This window comes from Mytilus trossulus, chromosome 14 (genome assembly GCF_036588685.1).
Source record: "Mytilus trossulus isolate FHL-02 chromosome 14, PNRI_Mtr1.1.1.hap1, whole genome shotgun sequence".
In the NCBI taxonomy this organism is placed as follows: Eukaryota; Metazoa; Mollusca; class Bivalvia; order Mytilida; family Mytilidae; genus Mytilus; species Mytilus trossulus.
The window spans coordinates 65303729-65322363 of NC_086386.1; the positions used below are offsets into that span (position 1 = coordinate 65303729).

The following is an 18635-nucleotide window of genomic DNA, read 5'->3' on the forward strand; positions in this document are numbered from 1 at the left end:
TAAGTTTGTGCGATCTTGCAGTAAAACTCCGGTGATTAAGGCTGATCAATCATCATTCTTTATGTTAAAGTCACATCTTCAAATGTCATGAATGTCTCCTACGCAGTCTTTTTTTTTTCCTTTTCGAGCAAACAGAGAACGGTATCACAACCTGTAAAGGCATGGATCACAATAAGTGTTTGTGATCAATCATTGCCTAGTGCATTTGAAAGGCCATTGATAGATATTAATCCAAAGTTTTTTGCCTTCCAAAACACAATCCATAGTTTGTCTACCCATATGTAAGGAAATAGTGAAACAGTAATGACAGCATCATCAGTAACGACTGTTTGAATCATGAATCGTTTGCGTTTGTGTTTCACTGCATCAGAAACATGCACAATGATTCTTGTGCTAGCCTCTTAATGTGAACTTAGTGCTAAACCTGAGATACATCACGTGGTGGATAACACTGGAGAGCCGTGGTGTAGTGGTTAGTGCATCGGACTACTAACACAAAGGTTCCTGGTTCGATTCCCGTTCGGGATGAAAATTTCAAGAACTCAATTTTCGGCTCTCCCTTGACACCATGCGCGAGTATGGTCTTGAGGAAACGATGATAGTCCGTCGGAAGGGGACGATAAATGGCTGACCCGTGTTAAGAGAGAGCCATATCTCTTGCACGTTAAAGACACCCTTGTAGATTTCGAAAAAGAGTAGGCTAATGCCGCTACAAGGCAGCACTCGCACCCGCAAAGTGGAAAGGGATTTATATAAGTTGCAAAACTTGTTTCCCAATCCACTATAAATAAATATGTTTAAACTAAACTGAACATCCTGAGCATTTGTTGCTACAATTACCATACTCATTCAAGACTTCATTCACTCTTGTTACAGTTTCAAGGTATTTTATTAGAGTAAGGACATAATAGTCAATCAGGAACCTCGTTTGGAAACACCTTGAAACTGTAACAGCAGTAGATGTAGTGTTGGATGCGTACATAGACAATACTGGTAGTTTGAAGGCTGCTACAAATGTGGATAATCAGCTTTCTGATTGTGAATAAACATGTATTTGCAGCCTATCGAGTATGCTGATTGGGTATTATGTCCTTACCTTAATAAAATACCTTGAAACAATAACACAAGTGGATGAAGTCTTGGATACCTATGGTAGTTGTATCAACGAATGCTCAGGATATTCTATCTCATCCACCACATGATGTATTTCAAGTTTAGCACTAAGTTCACATTAAAAGCAGGGCGGACACTATAATCATTGTGCTTGTGTCTTATGCAGTGAAACACGAACTTAAACAAGTTATGATTCGAACAGTCGTTACTGATGATGCTGTCATCCCTGTTTCGCTATTCCGTGACATAGGGGTAGATGAACTATGGATTGTGTCTGGGAAGGCAAAACCCTTTGGATTTATATCTATCAATTGCCTTTCAAATGCACTATAGCTAGACAATAAGTGATCACACAAACACTTATTGTGATCCTTGCCTTTACCGGTTGTGATACGGTTCTCTGTTTGCTTGAAAAGGAAAAAAGACTATGTGGGAGACATTGATGGTATTTGAAGATGTGATTTTAACATAAAGAAAGATGATTGATAAGCCTAAATCACCGGGGTTTTACTTCAAGATCGCACAAACTTCAGATGGGGCTTACATGGTTAACGAAGCAAGGACATATTTACACATATTAACTATTTACACAAAGGGGAAGGCTAATTGAGGCTGCATGTTCCCTCAACTTGGTCTTGTCTTTTCCAGCATGTAAAATGTGGAATAAACTCAGGCGGGTGTTCAGGGGGACCAGCTTGGGATTGGCTCTTATGCTACCCAGTCCAGGCGCTAATGGATGGCCAAGGGACAAAGAAGATTCCTTTTAAAAAACTTTTTCTGAGGCCTCATCATTTTGTTAGAAGTTTGTACATTATGGATGTAAGAAAGAATGCCGTCGTTGTTTATGGGGAAATTGGGTCCCCTGTGCACTGTCTTGTGTGGATCGGGAGGTGACCGTGAATAAACATGTATTTTTGGCCAAATAGAAGTAATTTTCAAAATGTTTTATTATATTTAGTGATTTTATTTTGTTTTAATCAATCTATTCAAAACTCTACATCGAAGATATGGATTGAGGACTTACCTTTTGAAATTTACGCCATATTCTTTACCAGAAGTGTCAACTTTGAAGTTAAACATCTATAACAGAATAGAATTATTGGTTTTGGGGATAACTTAGAGCCAACAGTTTAATGAACAGCACAAAAAGCAACATTGTCTTTACATATTGTAAAAAAGTTGAATATTTAAATAATGAATTGATATTTCTATGTCCGCAATTTTTGGATATGACCGGAAGTAAAGGTTTAAAGATATACCTCTTATACACTGTATCCATGAGAAGCAATAAAGAAAGGTTCGTGTACAATGCAAGGATCGTAGGCAAGACGTTAAAACACACTTCAATTACCCTCCCTAAAACATAAGCTTATTTCAGTACAATGTCCGCCATGTTGGATTTTACCAGAAGTAGGGTTTTTAAAGACATCTTATCTATATAATATATCCAAAAGTAGTAAAAAACAAAGGTTTGTTCTAACTATTGTGATAATAGCATGATAATAACACATATTCACATATTTAAGCCTTCGATATTGAGCTGATTTAAGTATGATGTCCGCCATTTTGAATTTTACAGGAAGTGAGACATTTTTGGCAAATGCCTCCCTATCTGAAATCAAAGAGTAATAATTGAGGAAGGTTTATGCCAAATTTCATGCTTGTAGCAGGATGTTCACAATTCGTCTGAAATACGCTTGTAGCCACCAGACTATATAGTTAACCATTTTTCGTAAATCTTATGAATCTTTTACAAAAATCTTCTCCTCTGAAACTACTGGGCCAAATTAAACCAAACTTGGCCACAATCATTATTAGGGTATCTAGTTTAAAAAATGTGTGATGTGACCTGGCAGACTAACCAAGATGGCCGCCATGGCTAAAAATAGAACATTGGGGTAAAATGCAGTTTTTGGCTTATAACTCAAAAACCAAAGCATTTAAAGCAAATCTGACATGGGATAAAATTGTTTATCAGGTCAAGATCTATCTGCCCTGATATATTCAGGTGAATCTGACAACCCGTTGTTGGGTTGCTGCCCCTGAATTGGTAATTTTAAGGAAATTTTGCTGTTTTTGGTTATTATCTTGAACAGTATTATAGATAGAGATAATTTGTAAAAAAGCAATAATGTTCAGCAAAGTAAGATTTACAAATAAGTCCCCTTTAGGAGTTATTGCCCTTTATAGTCAATTTTTAACCATTTTTCGTAAATCTTAATTATCTTTTACAAAAATCTTCTCCTCTGAAACTTCTGGCTTAAATTAATCCAAACTTAGCCACAATCACCTTTGGGGTATCTAGTTTTAAAAATGTGTGGTGTGACCTGGCCAACCAACCAAGTTGACTGCGATGGCTAAAAATAGAACATAGGGGTAAAATGTAGTTTTTGGCTTATAACTAAAAAAACAGTGCATTTAGAGCAAATCTGAATGCTTTTAAATTGTTTATCAGGTGAAGATCTATTTGCCCTGAAATTTTCAGATGGATCGGACAACCTCTTGTTAGGTTGCTGCCCCTGAATTGGTTATTTGAAGGACCCCCTTAGGAGTTATTGTCCTTTATAGTCAATTTATAACAGTTTTCATAAAATTTGTAAATTTTTACTTACATTTTCCACTGAAACTACTGGGCCAAGTTCATTAATCATTATAGATAGAAATAATTGTGAGCAGCAAAAATGTTCAGTAAAGTAAGATGTACAAACACATACTATCACCTAAACACAATTTTGTCATGAATCCATCTGCGTCCTTTGTTTAATATTAATATAGACCAAGGTGAGCGACACAGGCTCTTTAGAGCCTCTAGTTTAATAAAAGCAAAACTGGTTCATAACTGACTAATACAGGGCCTTTATATATTTATTTATATATATAATTATGAAAAAAACATGGTCATAATGAAAAAAAGGGTCATTATGAATGATAAGGACATGAAAAAACAGGGACATTAATCTTTTTGTAGGCCCTCATCATTAAAACATAAAGAACAAGTTGTTGAAAAAGCACAAGGCAGACAGTGAAATACATGACATTCATTAGTATAAAAGTCAAGTACAATGATCAATGATCTATACAACTTCATATTATAAATACATTTTATGATACTGTGGATTCATTATAATTCGTTGGATACCAATTTTCGTTGGTTTCTTCAAGGATTTGTATAGTAACTTTAACTATACAAATCCTTGGTTTCTTGGGTACAGGTGAACCACAAAATAAAATGTCCAACGAATATCAAATTTTCAAAAGGTTTTGTATACAGAATTTGGAATAACCACGAAATCAAATATCCATGAATATGCAAGTATTCAGCAATCCATTAAAATTGATACCCATGAAAATAAATGAATCATTAAAATAATACCAATAAAAAATCATTAACATTTTTTCAATTAGTTGACTTCAATAATAATCTGTTAGTTTGTATATCACAACATTTCTGAAATTTTGTAAACGATATTAGCATATTAATCCAAAAAAGATGATCAAAAATGCACACAATAGATTTGTCATACAATCAAAATATGCTACATGTACAAATTCTTTCAATTTACTCTGTTCTGAACTACTGTCAACTGAAAGAAGAATATTTCAAAACTAAATATTATTTAAATCATATAAACATAAGTATATAATTAAATAGAAAATGGAATAGCTAGGTCAAAGAAACAACAACCTGAACAAAGAGCAAAAAACAGTTGAAGACCACCAATGGTTGTTATTATCCGTATTTGTTAAAGGGACAAAATGACATTTCACCCATTTTCCCCATATTCCCGCCAAAATTCAGGTTTTAAGGCAAAATATATTTTTTTCCTTTAAAATATCGGTGACCTATGTTTTTTATTTACTCATTCTTTGAAGCTATAGTTCAACTTTTTAGCTCACCTGGCATAGCCATGTGAGCTTATGCCATCACTTGGCGTCCGTCGTCTGTCGTCGTAAACTATTTCAAGAATCTTCTCCTCTGAAACTACTGGGCCAAATACTTCCAAACTTTAACTGAATGTTCTTTAGGGTATCTAGTTTATAAATTGTATCCGAAGTTTTGATCAATCAACAAACATGGCCGCCCTTACTTAAAATAGAACATATGGGTCAAATGCAGTTTTTTGCTTATATCTCATAAACGAAAGCATTTAGAGCAAATCTGACAGGGGTTAAAATATTCATTAAGTCAAGATCTATCAGCCCTGAAATTTTCAGATGAATCAAACAACCCATTGTTGGGTTGCTGCCACTTAATTGGTAATTTGAAGGAAATTTTGCAGTTTTTGGTCATTATCTTGAATATTATTATAGATAAAGATAAACTGTAAACAGCAAAAATGATCAGCAAAGTAAGATCTACAAAAACGTTAACATGACCAATAATGTCAATTGACCCCTTAAGGAGTTATTGCCCTTTAAAGACAAATTTGCTCTATTTGTTCATCAAACTTGCTTAAATTAGAAAATCTTCTCCTCTGAAACAACTGGGCCAAATACTCTCAAACTTTAAATTATCCTTGGGGTATCTACTTTTTAAATTGTATCCGAAGTTCTGATTCATCAACAAACATGGCAGCTGTGGCTAAATATAGAACATGGGGGTCAAATGCAGTTTTTGGCTTATATCTCAAAAACTAAAGCATTACGAGCAAATTTGTTAAAAATGTTCAATAGGTCATGATCTATCAGCCCTGAAATTTTCATACGAATTTAACAATCCATTGTTGGATTGCTGCCACTAAATTGGTAATTTTAAGGAAATTTTGCAGTTTTTGGTTATTATCTTGAATACTATTAAATATAAAGATAAACTGTAAACAGCAGAAATGTTTGGCAAAGTTAGATCTACAAATAATCAATATGATCAACATTTAAATGGCATTTTAAAGCAAAAATAATAATTGTGAAAGGTTTAAGCAAAACGTTTCAGGTGAGCGAATCAGGCTCTTGAGAGCCTCTTGTTATATTTCAGTTTTTGACCAAGTGTCATAGAACGTTTTTTTGATATTCCGATAAAAATATGTCAACACCTCTATTTTCCCTATCATTTCATTGAAAAATGGTCCCTTTTACATACCTGTTTAAAAGTAAAATTTTGAGCTTAAATGGTCCGTGACACCCTATTTTTTTCCGACCAATTTGATACACTTTCTGTAAAGAATAAAATAACAAAAAATATGGCACTTCTTATAGAAACTTAGAATAGGCCTGAGCCACCTTAAAAGCAGTGTACGGTTGGTTATTCAGATACTCATTTTGATTTCTCACCTAAACTGCTCTAGATCTTAAGTTATGTATATTGGAAATTTGCCAAAAACTTTGTTATTAATAAATTCCATTGGAAATTTGCCAAAAACTTAAGTTTAATGAACTTCATTGGAAATTTGCCAATATAAAATGTTGCATTAGAGTTATCTTTCTTTGTCCAGAATAGTAGTTAAATCAACTTAAATCATGAATGTATGACATTTTATATTTTATGATGTAATTAAATGAGTAGTTATTGTTGAAAACTCCATAAGAAATTTGAATTGAGATCATTTTTGGAAAAAGGGAAAGGGGGAGGTGAAAAAAATTGGTGGGGTTCAATTTTTCTTATTTCAGATTTCAGAAATGAAAAAGGAAATTTCTTCAAATATTATATTTTTTTATATATTATACTTAATATTCAACAGCATACTGAAAAGCAAAAAAAAAACATTTTAAGTTCATTAGACCACATTCATTCTGTGTCAGAAACCCATGCTGTGTTAACTATTAAATCACAATTCAAATTCAGAGCTGTATGCAGTTTGAATGTTGTGTCCATACTAGCCCCAACCGTTCAGGGTTCGACCTCTGCGGTTGTATAAAGCTGCACCCTGTGGAGCATCTGGTTTGAAAATGGATAGATCTGTCCCTGCTTAATCAAAATCTGTATTCATCTGTCTAACTTTATGACATATAGGTTTAGGTCTTTTAAGTCATGATTCAAAGAAAAGAAGGTCTTTGGAAGGGGAAAAAGGGGGGGGGGGTCTTCACTTTGTATCCTTTATTTTTTAATGCCATTTTTCTCATTTCTTATTTTGTCAATTTTTAAATAAGAACAAGAATCATGCAAATAAAAGAAATCAAGGCTTATATAAAGCTCATCATCAGTATACCAAAAGAAAAAAAGAAGAGATATGAGACTATTTTAAGAGTAAGAAAACAGTGCACACAGAAATGCTGCAAAATTTGTTAACCTTGAAAATCTGGTCGCACGCTTAACCCCCCATTGAGATTTTCAAAAGTTGGCAGGTCTGCTGCTAAAGATCAGTCATTTTTAACTGTTTGTTATATTAAGGTATATTGGAAATATTTTTTTTAGACAAGTTCCAACTAACATTTGATTTGAGGTCAAAACATGTATGATAAAACTGTATTATATATTTGATAGTGTTTCTACTGTTTGTAATAGATTCTCTGATGTCATTCATTTTGAAAGAACAATTGTGAAATGCAATGGCAAAAAAAGTACAACAGTCTGACACAGTTATGTATTTACCTATAGAGCAAACAGTATTTCTAATATTAGTAAATTTCTTTTGTGTTGAATTAAAGGTACTTGAGAAAGGTCCTTCATCCTACCAGAAATCTGTGTTCCAAATCATACATTGTATGGTTCATTATATTGAACTGAACCAGCCATGTACCATCCTCAACCTAGAGCTTTTCTACACTGTGTGTCGTCATGTCGGGGTAGGTATCATTAAAAAGTAAATGTTATAGATTGGAAATTTCTATTTTATGTGTTATAATTGATTTTCTTCTTTTCAATTAAATCCTCAATAAAACGAGAGTGTCCTATACTATGGAGTTTGTTCAATAAAATAGAAGAAAAACAATTGATTCAAAAACCAGTAAGTCAGAAGATGTAAAGGGGAAGGTTGATGAAGGTTTCCACTGACAAACTTACAAAAGAGTTATTATCTCTATGTCAGTATTACCACTTTTTTACTCATCTAACATAAGAGGTTATATGAATCTTTATTTTTATGCTATCAAAATTATTGAGCCAATACATGCATATATACTAAACTAAATACATGCACTTTTATACACCCTTTTACTGGACAATTATGGTATACCGTTGTTCATCTGTCAGTCCGTCTGTTGTACAGTCCACTCATTCGATCATCTGTTCGTCGTCAACATGACGGACATTAACTCAAAAAAGCTTTAATAAATTTGCATAAAACTTTGGTGAATTGTTTATATGTATTGACATGAGCTCCCTTTAATAATATTTTTCTTAGGAACTACAATACAAGTATTCCTGAAATTTGGTTTCAGGGTTAATATAAGTCAGCTATACTGTGTGATGCCTTTCATCACTCTAAAACTTCCTGTTTACTGTCAAATATTTGGGCCTGGGTATCATCAGTCAGCAGTAGCTCTCAATTTATTTGTTTTTAATTTGAAGTTTCAATGACTAAAGTTTACAATAACATTCAAAAGCTGACTTTTTTGTTTTCTTCTAAATCAAGTGAGAAATTGGGTGGTGTTACTTTTATCGTTTATGAGTTATGCCCCTTTATAAACATAGAAATTGCTGAAATTTTTGTTTCTATTTTCTTACTTTACAGACCTTCCAACTATCTGATTTCAGCAGTTTCATCCTGATTTTCATTCCAAAACAGGAATCCCAATTTAGGGATTGTAAAACATTTTTATGACAAGTTTATGACTCAACTCCTGTTCAACAGGTACGAGAGGTGTCATTATTGTGCAACCTTTTGTTGGGTTACTTTTTGCAGCTTTTGGTTATCATCTTGAATATTATTATAGATAAGAGAGCAATAACGTACAGCAAAGTAAGAGCTACAAATAAGTCCACGTGACCAAAGTGGTCAATTGACCCCTTAAGGAGTTATTGTCCTTTATAGTTATTTTTTAACAATGTTCATAAATATGGTAAAATTTTTACAATTTTTACAAATATTTTCCACTGTCACTTCTGGGCCAATTTCCTTATAGATAGAGATAATTTTTAGTAGCAAGAATGTTCAGTGAAATAAAATCTACAAACACCCCAAGAGAAAATAAATCTGGGATTCCACTGGAATTTAGGCTGGAATTCTGATGTGATTCCAATTGGGATCCTATCTAATGCCACTGGGATAAAATTTCGGGATTCCTGCAAAAGAAGTGGGATCACAATGTAAATCCTGGTGGAAATATACTGGGATATTGTGGGATTTCAATTGGGATCCCACCTAATTCCACTGGGATAAAGAAGCGAGATCCCCATGTAAATCCTTGTGGAAATATACTGGGATAAAATTTTGGGATTCCCTCAAATGAAGCAGGATCCCTATGTAAATATCCAAGTGGAAATATAATGGGATTCACGGTAAAAAAAGCGTGATTCCAACAATAAATCCCAGCAGGATACACATGTTCCAATTCAAATTACATGTACGTACTAAACTCCACTGCCACTGAGATTCCTGGGTTATTTATGCAAAAGGATACATGTAAAGTTCTCCTCCTTTCTGTAAATTAATTTGCTGTCTCTGTACTTCCAACTAGTATTGCTGAGTTGAAGGTAACTGGAATATCTGCATGCAATCTGTTTACTATCAAAATTGGCAGCTCCATTTAATAAAATCATTGAATCCCCTAACAGAATAAAAAAAATCCACAAAGAATCATTTGTTCAATACGTTTAGAAGCAACAAATTCAATAGAAATATTATTTTTATACCTGTAGATTTGAAGCCATTTGGAATCAAATTAATTACCCTCCCCCTTTTTATCCCCTGAAGATAAAAAAAAACTAAAGACTTATTTTTACCAAATAACCATTCACACAACTCGATTAAATTTTTACATACCTGATTAACGATTAGATGCATCTGATTCATCTGTCCTTTGTCGTCGTCGTCCGTCGTCGTTAACTTTTACAAAAATCTTCTCCTCTGAAACTACCAGGCCAAATTTTACCAAACTTGGCCACAATTATCATTTGGGTATCAAGTTTAAAACATGTGTCCAGTGACCGGTCAACCAACCAAGATGGCCGCCATGGCTAAAAATAGAACAAAGGGGTAAAATGTGGTTTTTGGCTTATAACTCAAAAACCAAAGCATTTAGAGCAAATCTGTCATTTTCAGATGAACAGCCCTAATGTTCAGCAAAGTAAGATTTACAAAGAGCCGTGGTGTAGTGGTTAGTGCATCGGACTACTAACACAAAGGTTCCTGGTTCGATTCCCGTTCGGGATGAAAATTTCAGGAACTAAATTTTCGGCTATCCCTTGACACCATTTGCTAGTATGGTCTTAAGGAAACGATGATAGTCCGTCGGAAGGGGGCGATAAATGGCTGACCCGTGTTAAGAGAGAGCCATATCTCTTGCATGTTAAAGACACCCTTGTAGATTTCGAAAAAGAGTAGGCTAATGCTGCTAAAAGCAGCACTCGCACCCGCAAAGTGGAAAGGGATTAATATAGTTGCAAAACTTGTTTCCCCAATCCACTCTAAATAAATATGTTTAAACTAAGATTTACAAATAAGTCAACATGACCCAAATGGTCAATTGACCCCCTAAGGAGTTATTGTCCTTTATAGTCAAATTTTAACAATTTTCATAAAATTGGTAAATTTTTACTAACATTTTCCACTGAAACTACTGGGCCAAGTACATTATAGATAGAGATAATTGTAAGCAGCATGAATGTTCAGGAAAGTAAGATGTACAAACACATCACCATCACCAAAACACAATTTTGCCATGAATCCATGTGCTAAGCTTCCTTTGTTTAATATTCACATAGACCAAGGTGAGCGACACAGGCTCTTTAGAGGCTCTAGTTTCTAATCTCTTTCAGATATTGGGCTGAATTTTGGTATGTGAGTTAACCATGATGAGTTACAGATCAAGTTAAAGTTGCGTTCAACTTTGAAAATTGTTGAAAATCACAGTTATACAGACTTTTTTTCTTAAATCTTTCAGATATTCAGGGATGTTTTTTTTGCATGTGAGTTTACAGATCAAGTTTAAGTTTCGTTCCGCTAGGCTAATTTTTGGCGAAATTAAGGGTTTACAACTTTGAAAATTGTTGAAAATCACAGTTATACAGACTTTTTTTCTTAACTCTTTCAGATATTCAGGGATGTTTTTTTTGCATGTGAGTTAACCAAGATGAGTTACAGATCAAGTTTAAGTTTCGTTCCGCTAGGCTAATTTTTGGCGAAATTAAGGGTTTACAACTTTGAAAATTGTCGAAAATCATATTTATACAGACTTTTTTATATACGCCACCAGATTTTGAGCTGCCATTATGTTTGTGTCCACATGTGTTATTGAAATTGCAGATTTTTCAACTTTTTGAGAATTAGCAATTCGTGTCACTTTGACACATCTAGTTTAATGGCATTATTTTTTAATCATTTGACCCCACCTAATAGTCTAGTCAATTTAGTGAACAACCTGCAACTAATTGCAACACAAGGTTTTTCTCTGAAAAACAAGTCTGTTACTATCTATGAACAACATACTAAAACTATACAAAAATATATTTTGCGGAAAGTGGTTTAATTCACGAAAATATTTTGTAGTAAAAGTAAGGTAATATGAGTTACTTCCCCAAAGTAATATTTGCCAAAATTGAAAAAAAAAAATTTATCCAAAAAATGATCTTTATTTTTTAAAACAGTTCAAGTAATACAATACAATGCATAATTATGTCAATTCAATAGAATAATATTACAAGTGAATCACTTTCCTGTCTCAAAGTTTGTATAATTAAATAAAGATATTATAGACCGAGATTGTGTTCTGATATTTTACAATTCGAAGATCTAATTCTCCACAATAGTGATGGTATGTAACCTATAACAGAAGACTATTCTGAGTTAGATTAACCAACATAATCATAATATTACTAGGTGTTTGAAAGAAATCTACCCCTTTGTTTAAGTTAATTTTAATTGGGGGAGGTGTTCTCAAACACATGTGTTTGGCCATTAAAAATTGATTTTTTTTGCAAGACTAATTTTTTGAAATTCAAAAGTTTTTAATTGTTTTTTTACCACAACTTTAACATGTTTTAAAAGAAAACATTTTTTTTCTTTTTTCTTCTTGAACAAACATGTTAAGATTTAGAATCGAACAATGTTTTTCAGAAAAAAAAAAAAGAATGATGAGTGTTAAATGATTGTATCGCATAGGCGGATCCAGGCACCCCTCCTTACGTTGGAAAAATTTGGTTGATTATATAGAGAATCACTGAAGCATGACTGGAGCGGGGCCCCCTTAGGTCAGTCAGAGCCCCCCCCCTTATGAAAAGTTCTGGATCCGCCACTGGTATGTTAGAATGAAAATACCAGGCTCTTGAAGCAAATAATAAACTACTCATGTAATTAGCAACGATCTCAATACTTACACACCATATACATAAAGCTTTGGCTGTAACACTAAACCCACAAGGATGCACGTTCCATACCAGGAAAGTCGCCTCCCAAAACATTAATATGATATATAATAATAACACTGAACCCACTTTTCACTGGTTTCTCATCGCCGGGATGTGTTCAGATTTATACTTTAGTCGGTGCCAAGAGTATTGATTCATCAACTAGCTTTGAACTAGCTATTGAAACTCAGTGTCATTTTGTTAATTGCTTTAGTATACACTCTGTGCTGACCTTTTTGAGTTGAGCCCTTTCAAACTGAGTATTACAATTTGCACTTAGGTTGTTTGCTATTTCACATCTGTTCCTTATTATGGGAGGGCTGAGTTCATGCTCGAACATGGTTAACCCTGCACACTATGAATATGATTATTACAAGTAAGTGGCCCTTGAAACCATGGTGGTATATTTTGTTTGCTGTCTTTCATATTTATTTTTCCATTAATTGTCTTTATATTTTAACGATGAGCTATTTTAGTCGTTAACATTCACACCCTCATCATTGTTATCTCTTGTGGAAATTTTTGTCATTGCCAATCATACAACATCTTATGTTTTTAGAATGGGGAGGTTTCACAATAAATCATGGTTTCAAACATACTACCAAGAGATCACTGATAAAGTTTAGTGGACCTTAAAAGCTAAACATTTATATTCTTTCGGCATTAGGTGTATGTTATTAAATATTTTTTTAGTTTCGTTCGAATGAGTCATATAGTATAACTATGAATAAGGAGAGATTTGAGGTTTTTAAAGTCAATTAGAAAGCAACCTTAAACAACTAACAAAAAATTCAGATTAGACAGGAATATCTTTGGCCATAAGTCGCCCATATTTTTACAGTTCTTATGCTAAAGCTGATTTCCTTTTATTAAATTAATTCAATGAGATATCTTAAAGAAGGAACTTGGTAATGCTTTTTTTTTTATGTACATATACATCTTTGACCATAATATTTCATACAGCAGACAATCCATGTGAGTTCTATGTCATTATCCTTTGATTAATGTTTCAGACCACACCATACAGGTTTACAGGGTACACACAAAAGGCGCTGCAGGGGCGGATCCAACAATTTAAAAAAAAGGGGGTTTCCAACCCAGGTCAAAAAGGGGGGTTCCAACTATATGTCCCCATTTAAATGCATTGATCTGCCAAAAGAAGGAATGGATCCGCCAATGCGCTGTAACTATTAACACTCTGACAGGAAGTGATCCCATCAATTTAATCAACAGTCTGCTTATCTCATTTTCAACATCTAGAATTTAACAACTTTGGTACAATTGCTATTTAAATTTAAGCTCTTGTATTCTCTAACCACATTTCCTGTTTCCAATCTCAACTTTACGTTTTTAAAAATCAAGCTAGAAGTGACCAAGATTTAAAAAATTTCATTTGTAATGCCCCTCACTAAGGGGTACTATGTCTTTCAGTCTGAGCGTCCGTTCATTCATTCATTTGTCTGCCCTGCTTCTATTAAAGTTTTTGGTCAAGGTAGTTTTTGATGAAGTTGAAGTCCAATCAACCTGAAACGTAGTGCACATACTCCCTGTGATATGATCCTTCTAATTTTGCCAAATTAGTTTTGACCCCAATTTCACGGTCCACTGGACATAAAAAATGATACTGCGCCGGGGCATCCATGTACTATGGACTCATTCTTATTTTGTAATTAGTTTGTAAAACAAAACATTTCACACAACAAATTGGTCATTATTGATATCGATAACAAGAGGAATACATATGCATATAATCATAAGATAATAAAGTCTGCCTGTAAAGATCCTATGTTAAAAGTTTTGACCATGAATAACCATGAATAACCATGCTTTTTATTTCCATTTTCACAATTTTTCTGTACACATCATATTTTACACAAGAATTACATTTTTTAATACTAATTTCTATAGGACTTCTTAAAATAAACATCAGAAAGTATTTACAATTTATATCCCAATTCAAAAGTTTTTATCACCAATAACCAAGATTTTTTTTCAATTCCAGTTATTGGGTTTTCTGTCTCAAAACATATATTTAACTAAATTACCCAAATATTAATACTTATAACTAAACAGCTAAAGGACTTCAAAAAATAATCATAAAATAGTATGTTCGTTTTCTATATAGATCAATTTCCAAAATATTAACCATAAACAACGGCGATTTTCTGAGTTTCCAGTTTTCGACGTTTTTTCACAAAAAATCACTCATTTCAACTCAAATTTACTTCAATATGAATAATAATAGCTAATGGACTACTTTATAGTATATTAAGATAAAGTTTCCTGTCTTCTACATGCTTTAGGTCTAAAAATGCAACAACAAATAATAAATTTTCTTCTTTTCCAGTTTTCAGCATTTTTTCTCTAAAAACCACATATTTCACCCAAAATAACCTTTTCCGCAAATCATGTCAATGTATAGTTTTAGTATGTTGTTAATGCAAGTCTATATTATAATTTTCACTAAAAAAAGCTTGTGTTGCAATTAGTTGGAGGTTGAGTGATTTTAGAGCTAGATTGACTAGGCTATAAACCCTCACATAATAGTTCTTGAAAAACTGATCATTATTGTGATATATATATATATATATGGAAGTGTTTAACGACCTTGACTGGCTTTTGTGATATATGGACTGCCCACAAGGCAGTGGTTTTGACTAAGATAGTGATAATGACTGAGCTGAAGGGGAGGTCATTATCACTGTCACAGTCAATACCACTGTCCTACGGGCAAATACTGACTATTATGTTTATTTCATTGAGGAACCACGTTTTTGAAAATTCACATAAATTCAAAATGTCCAAAGCAAACTCCAGTAGTTGTACGATTTCTATTGAAAAGAGCGAAGATCAGTCGTAGTAATACTGCCATTCATTTGAGTGCAATTTTTCAGTACAACTGAATACTAAATCAAGTTCTCTATAATTTTATGATTTGCCAAAAAAAAATATGGTAAACTATTCAACAAATTAAATATGATATTGAAAACCAGAAAATGTTTTCTTAAAGAGACATCTCTCTAAACAGAGAAACCACGCCCCACCGGTCATTAACAGAGAAACAACGCCCCAACTGTCATTAACAGACATATGCCATATAATGGCCACATCAGTCATTATCATGTAAGAGTCTGTTAACAACCGGTTTTCTGGTCCGTATTGTTCTATTAATGTCCGATGGAATATATTACTGAAGAATAATGAATGTCATGTGGCCCCTTTTTATCCAATAGGAGAAGCTTATTCTCAACCGATATGAAATAAAGACAATTATTCCATACACAATAACCATTTATGTATACAAAACTGTTGGAGATGTAGGTTATGCGTAAATAAGACAGCAATCAAATGACAAAAACATACTAAGGACATCTAGAGGGCAATATATAGTATAGTTTTCAACAATATAGATAGGTGTCTATGTTCCAGACCATATGAGTATTTGGACCGTATGACTACTGTCCAGACCGTATGTGTCCTTTTGTAAAATACCCACACGGTTGGACTTTATTTATTTGAAATAACCTATATATGAGAGAATATAAAGCAAAGTTGATTAATAAAATAACTGAACTCTGTGTTTTCTGTATACCAAATATTGAACTGGTCCTTATCAGAACTGGTTCATTGATTTTAGCCATGCACATAATCGAGGTCTTTTATAGCTGACTATGTGGTATGGGCTTTGCTCATTGTTGAAGGCCGTATGGTGACCTAAAGTTGTTACTGTCTGTTTCATTTTGGTCTTTTGTGGATACTTTTTTATACATAATGTTCATTCACAAGCATCGATATTTTCTTCCAAAATCACAATCTTGCAAGAGTTGACAAATCTTGACTTCCCATTTCGTCCACTATTACAGTTATCTTTACATTCTTTTTCTGCATTATGTCAGAAATTATTACAACACTGATAACACCGTTCGTGATAGATCTAGAGTTCAGAACAAAATAACCTCTGACAACAAAAAGCTCTACAATAACAGAAGGCCATAAAACAACTAAAAGAGCTATTCTCTATTTATCAATTACGCTTAAAACCGAATATTTGGAACCAAGGATGCAAAAAGAACAGTTGAAGAGCCATCTGACCAAAAAGGACATAATAGATAACCAAATTAGTCGAAGGTCAACTTTGCCAGATAACTCTTAATGTTGGATAACTAATGCTGCAGTATATCTTATAAAATTAATGCTCAGCTTCGAATACTATTACCTCCTATCGCAAAATGGATACATAATTCAAAGATAAGAATAAAGATCTTACTGAAAAGATAAGAATGGCAAAAAAATAAATAATGCAGAACAAAGAATTAAATGCCTCCCCGCCCCCAAATCCACCAGACCCTTACTATGACAGATAGTTTTGTTTAATACATTTAACTGTTTTTGTTTTCAAAAGAGTACATGTATTTGTTCAAAGTGTTGTATGTAAAGGACAATATTTACTTTTCTACATTGGCTAGAGGTATAGGGGGAGGGTTGAGATCTCATCAAAATGTTTAACCCCCCCCCCCCCATTTTTGCATCTGTCCAAAGTCAAGAGCCTCTGGCCTTTGTTAGTCTTGTATTATTTTAATTTTAGTTTCTTGTGTACAATTTAGAAATTAGTATGGCATTCATTATCACTGAACTGACGGACGCCTCCGGGTGTGGGAATTTCTTGCTACATTGAAGACCTGTTGGTGACCTTCTGCTGTTGTTTTTTCTATGGTCGGGTTGTTTTTGTTGTCTCTTTGACACATTCCCCATTTCCATTCTCAATTTTATAATATATATATTGTCCTCTCAGCCGTTGTAGTAATTATATTTCAATGAAAGAAAGTATTTGAAAGCCTCCCTCCCTGAGCAATATGTTATAAACTCGTTAGGCAGAATAATTTTCAGGAATACTGGCATAATTCTTTAATCGTACTAAATTCTGTATTAAGTTTATATCTATAATAAAAGTGTCTTATCTTAATTATTGAAATAAGGCTCAAATTCTTTACTTGCATTGATATTGATATAAACACATGAACCTAATTCAGCATCCGTAATAATTATTTAAAATGTTAACTTGGCATGCCTTACTTGTAAAAAGTGCAGATGTGAAAGAAAGCACTTTTTTTAGTTTACGATACACTTATGATGATACACAGGACGTAACTTGTGATTAACTTAGTATTCCTTTACGATGCTTTTGTGAACCACACGTAAACAGATCATAAACTGATATGATGATCATAAGTTATGAAGGCTTTGGCAAGATTATTTTATTTCACTTTCAGATATATTGATGGTGTTCTTTCAATAAACAATCTGAACTTTTCTGATTGGGTTCCATTTACATAACCCCCAGAACTAGAAATTAAAGAAACAATGGCTTCCTCCGCCTCATTTTTACCTTCTATCTTGAATTTGACTTACACAGTCATCTCAGTACATGAATCTATGACAAACGAGACGATTTTAATTTTGAAATTATAAATTTCCCCCACTTTAGTAGCAGTATACCAACTTCACCTGCATATGGGATATATATGATAACTTATTGGATATTTAAGAGCTTGCAGCTCCTACTCAGACTTTGTAAAACATCATTGGTGTCTGAGTAGAAAGTTGATAAACCAGGGGTATGTCTAAGAATGTCTCCTCCTTTTTCTGAAAAAGTTCATCGGAAGGTACCAAGACCTTGTTGATAAATATTCTGTTTCAACTTGACAAATAATTAGTGTTGTCAACGGTTAACTGGTTAATCAGTCGAACGACCAAATACCAAAATCGTTAACCGGTTAACCGGAATTTTTTCAATTTAGACAGATTTTATTTAAAATTGTATTGAAATTATTAAATAGTTTGGCTTTATTTAAAAATTGTCGTCCTGGTAATAATTTGACAGATCAATTGTCCAGTAAATTGAATGCTACTGTTAATCCTATACACATAAAATTAATTAATTAATTAGAACTTGTCTCTCAGCTTGGGGCAGGATCTTAAAGAATCATAATTAGTATATTTGTTTTTTTTAATAGTAAATCTAAATCAGTAATGCGATTTAATTTTACGATTTACTTCATTACTTCGTTTCTGATCTAATAAT

At 33.3% G+C, this 18635-nt stretch overlaps 1 protein-coding gene across 6 annotated transcripts in view; it reads left to right on the top strand.

Moving 5' to 3' along the window:
* LOC134695720 (protein furry homolog-like) overlaps positions 1-18635 on the top strand; it is a 399195-nt gene that overhangs the window by 266490 nt on the left and 114070 nt on the right. For all 6 annotated transcript variants that reach the window (XM_063557102.1, XM_063557101.1, XM_063557100.1 and 3 more), the window contains exon 46: positions 7696-7833. In XM_063557102.1, the coding sequence (XP_063413172.1) occupies positions 7696-7833 (138 nt within the window). The remainder of the gene's footprint in view (positions 1-7695; positions 7834-18635) is intronic.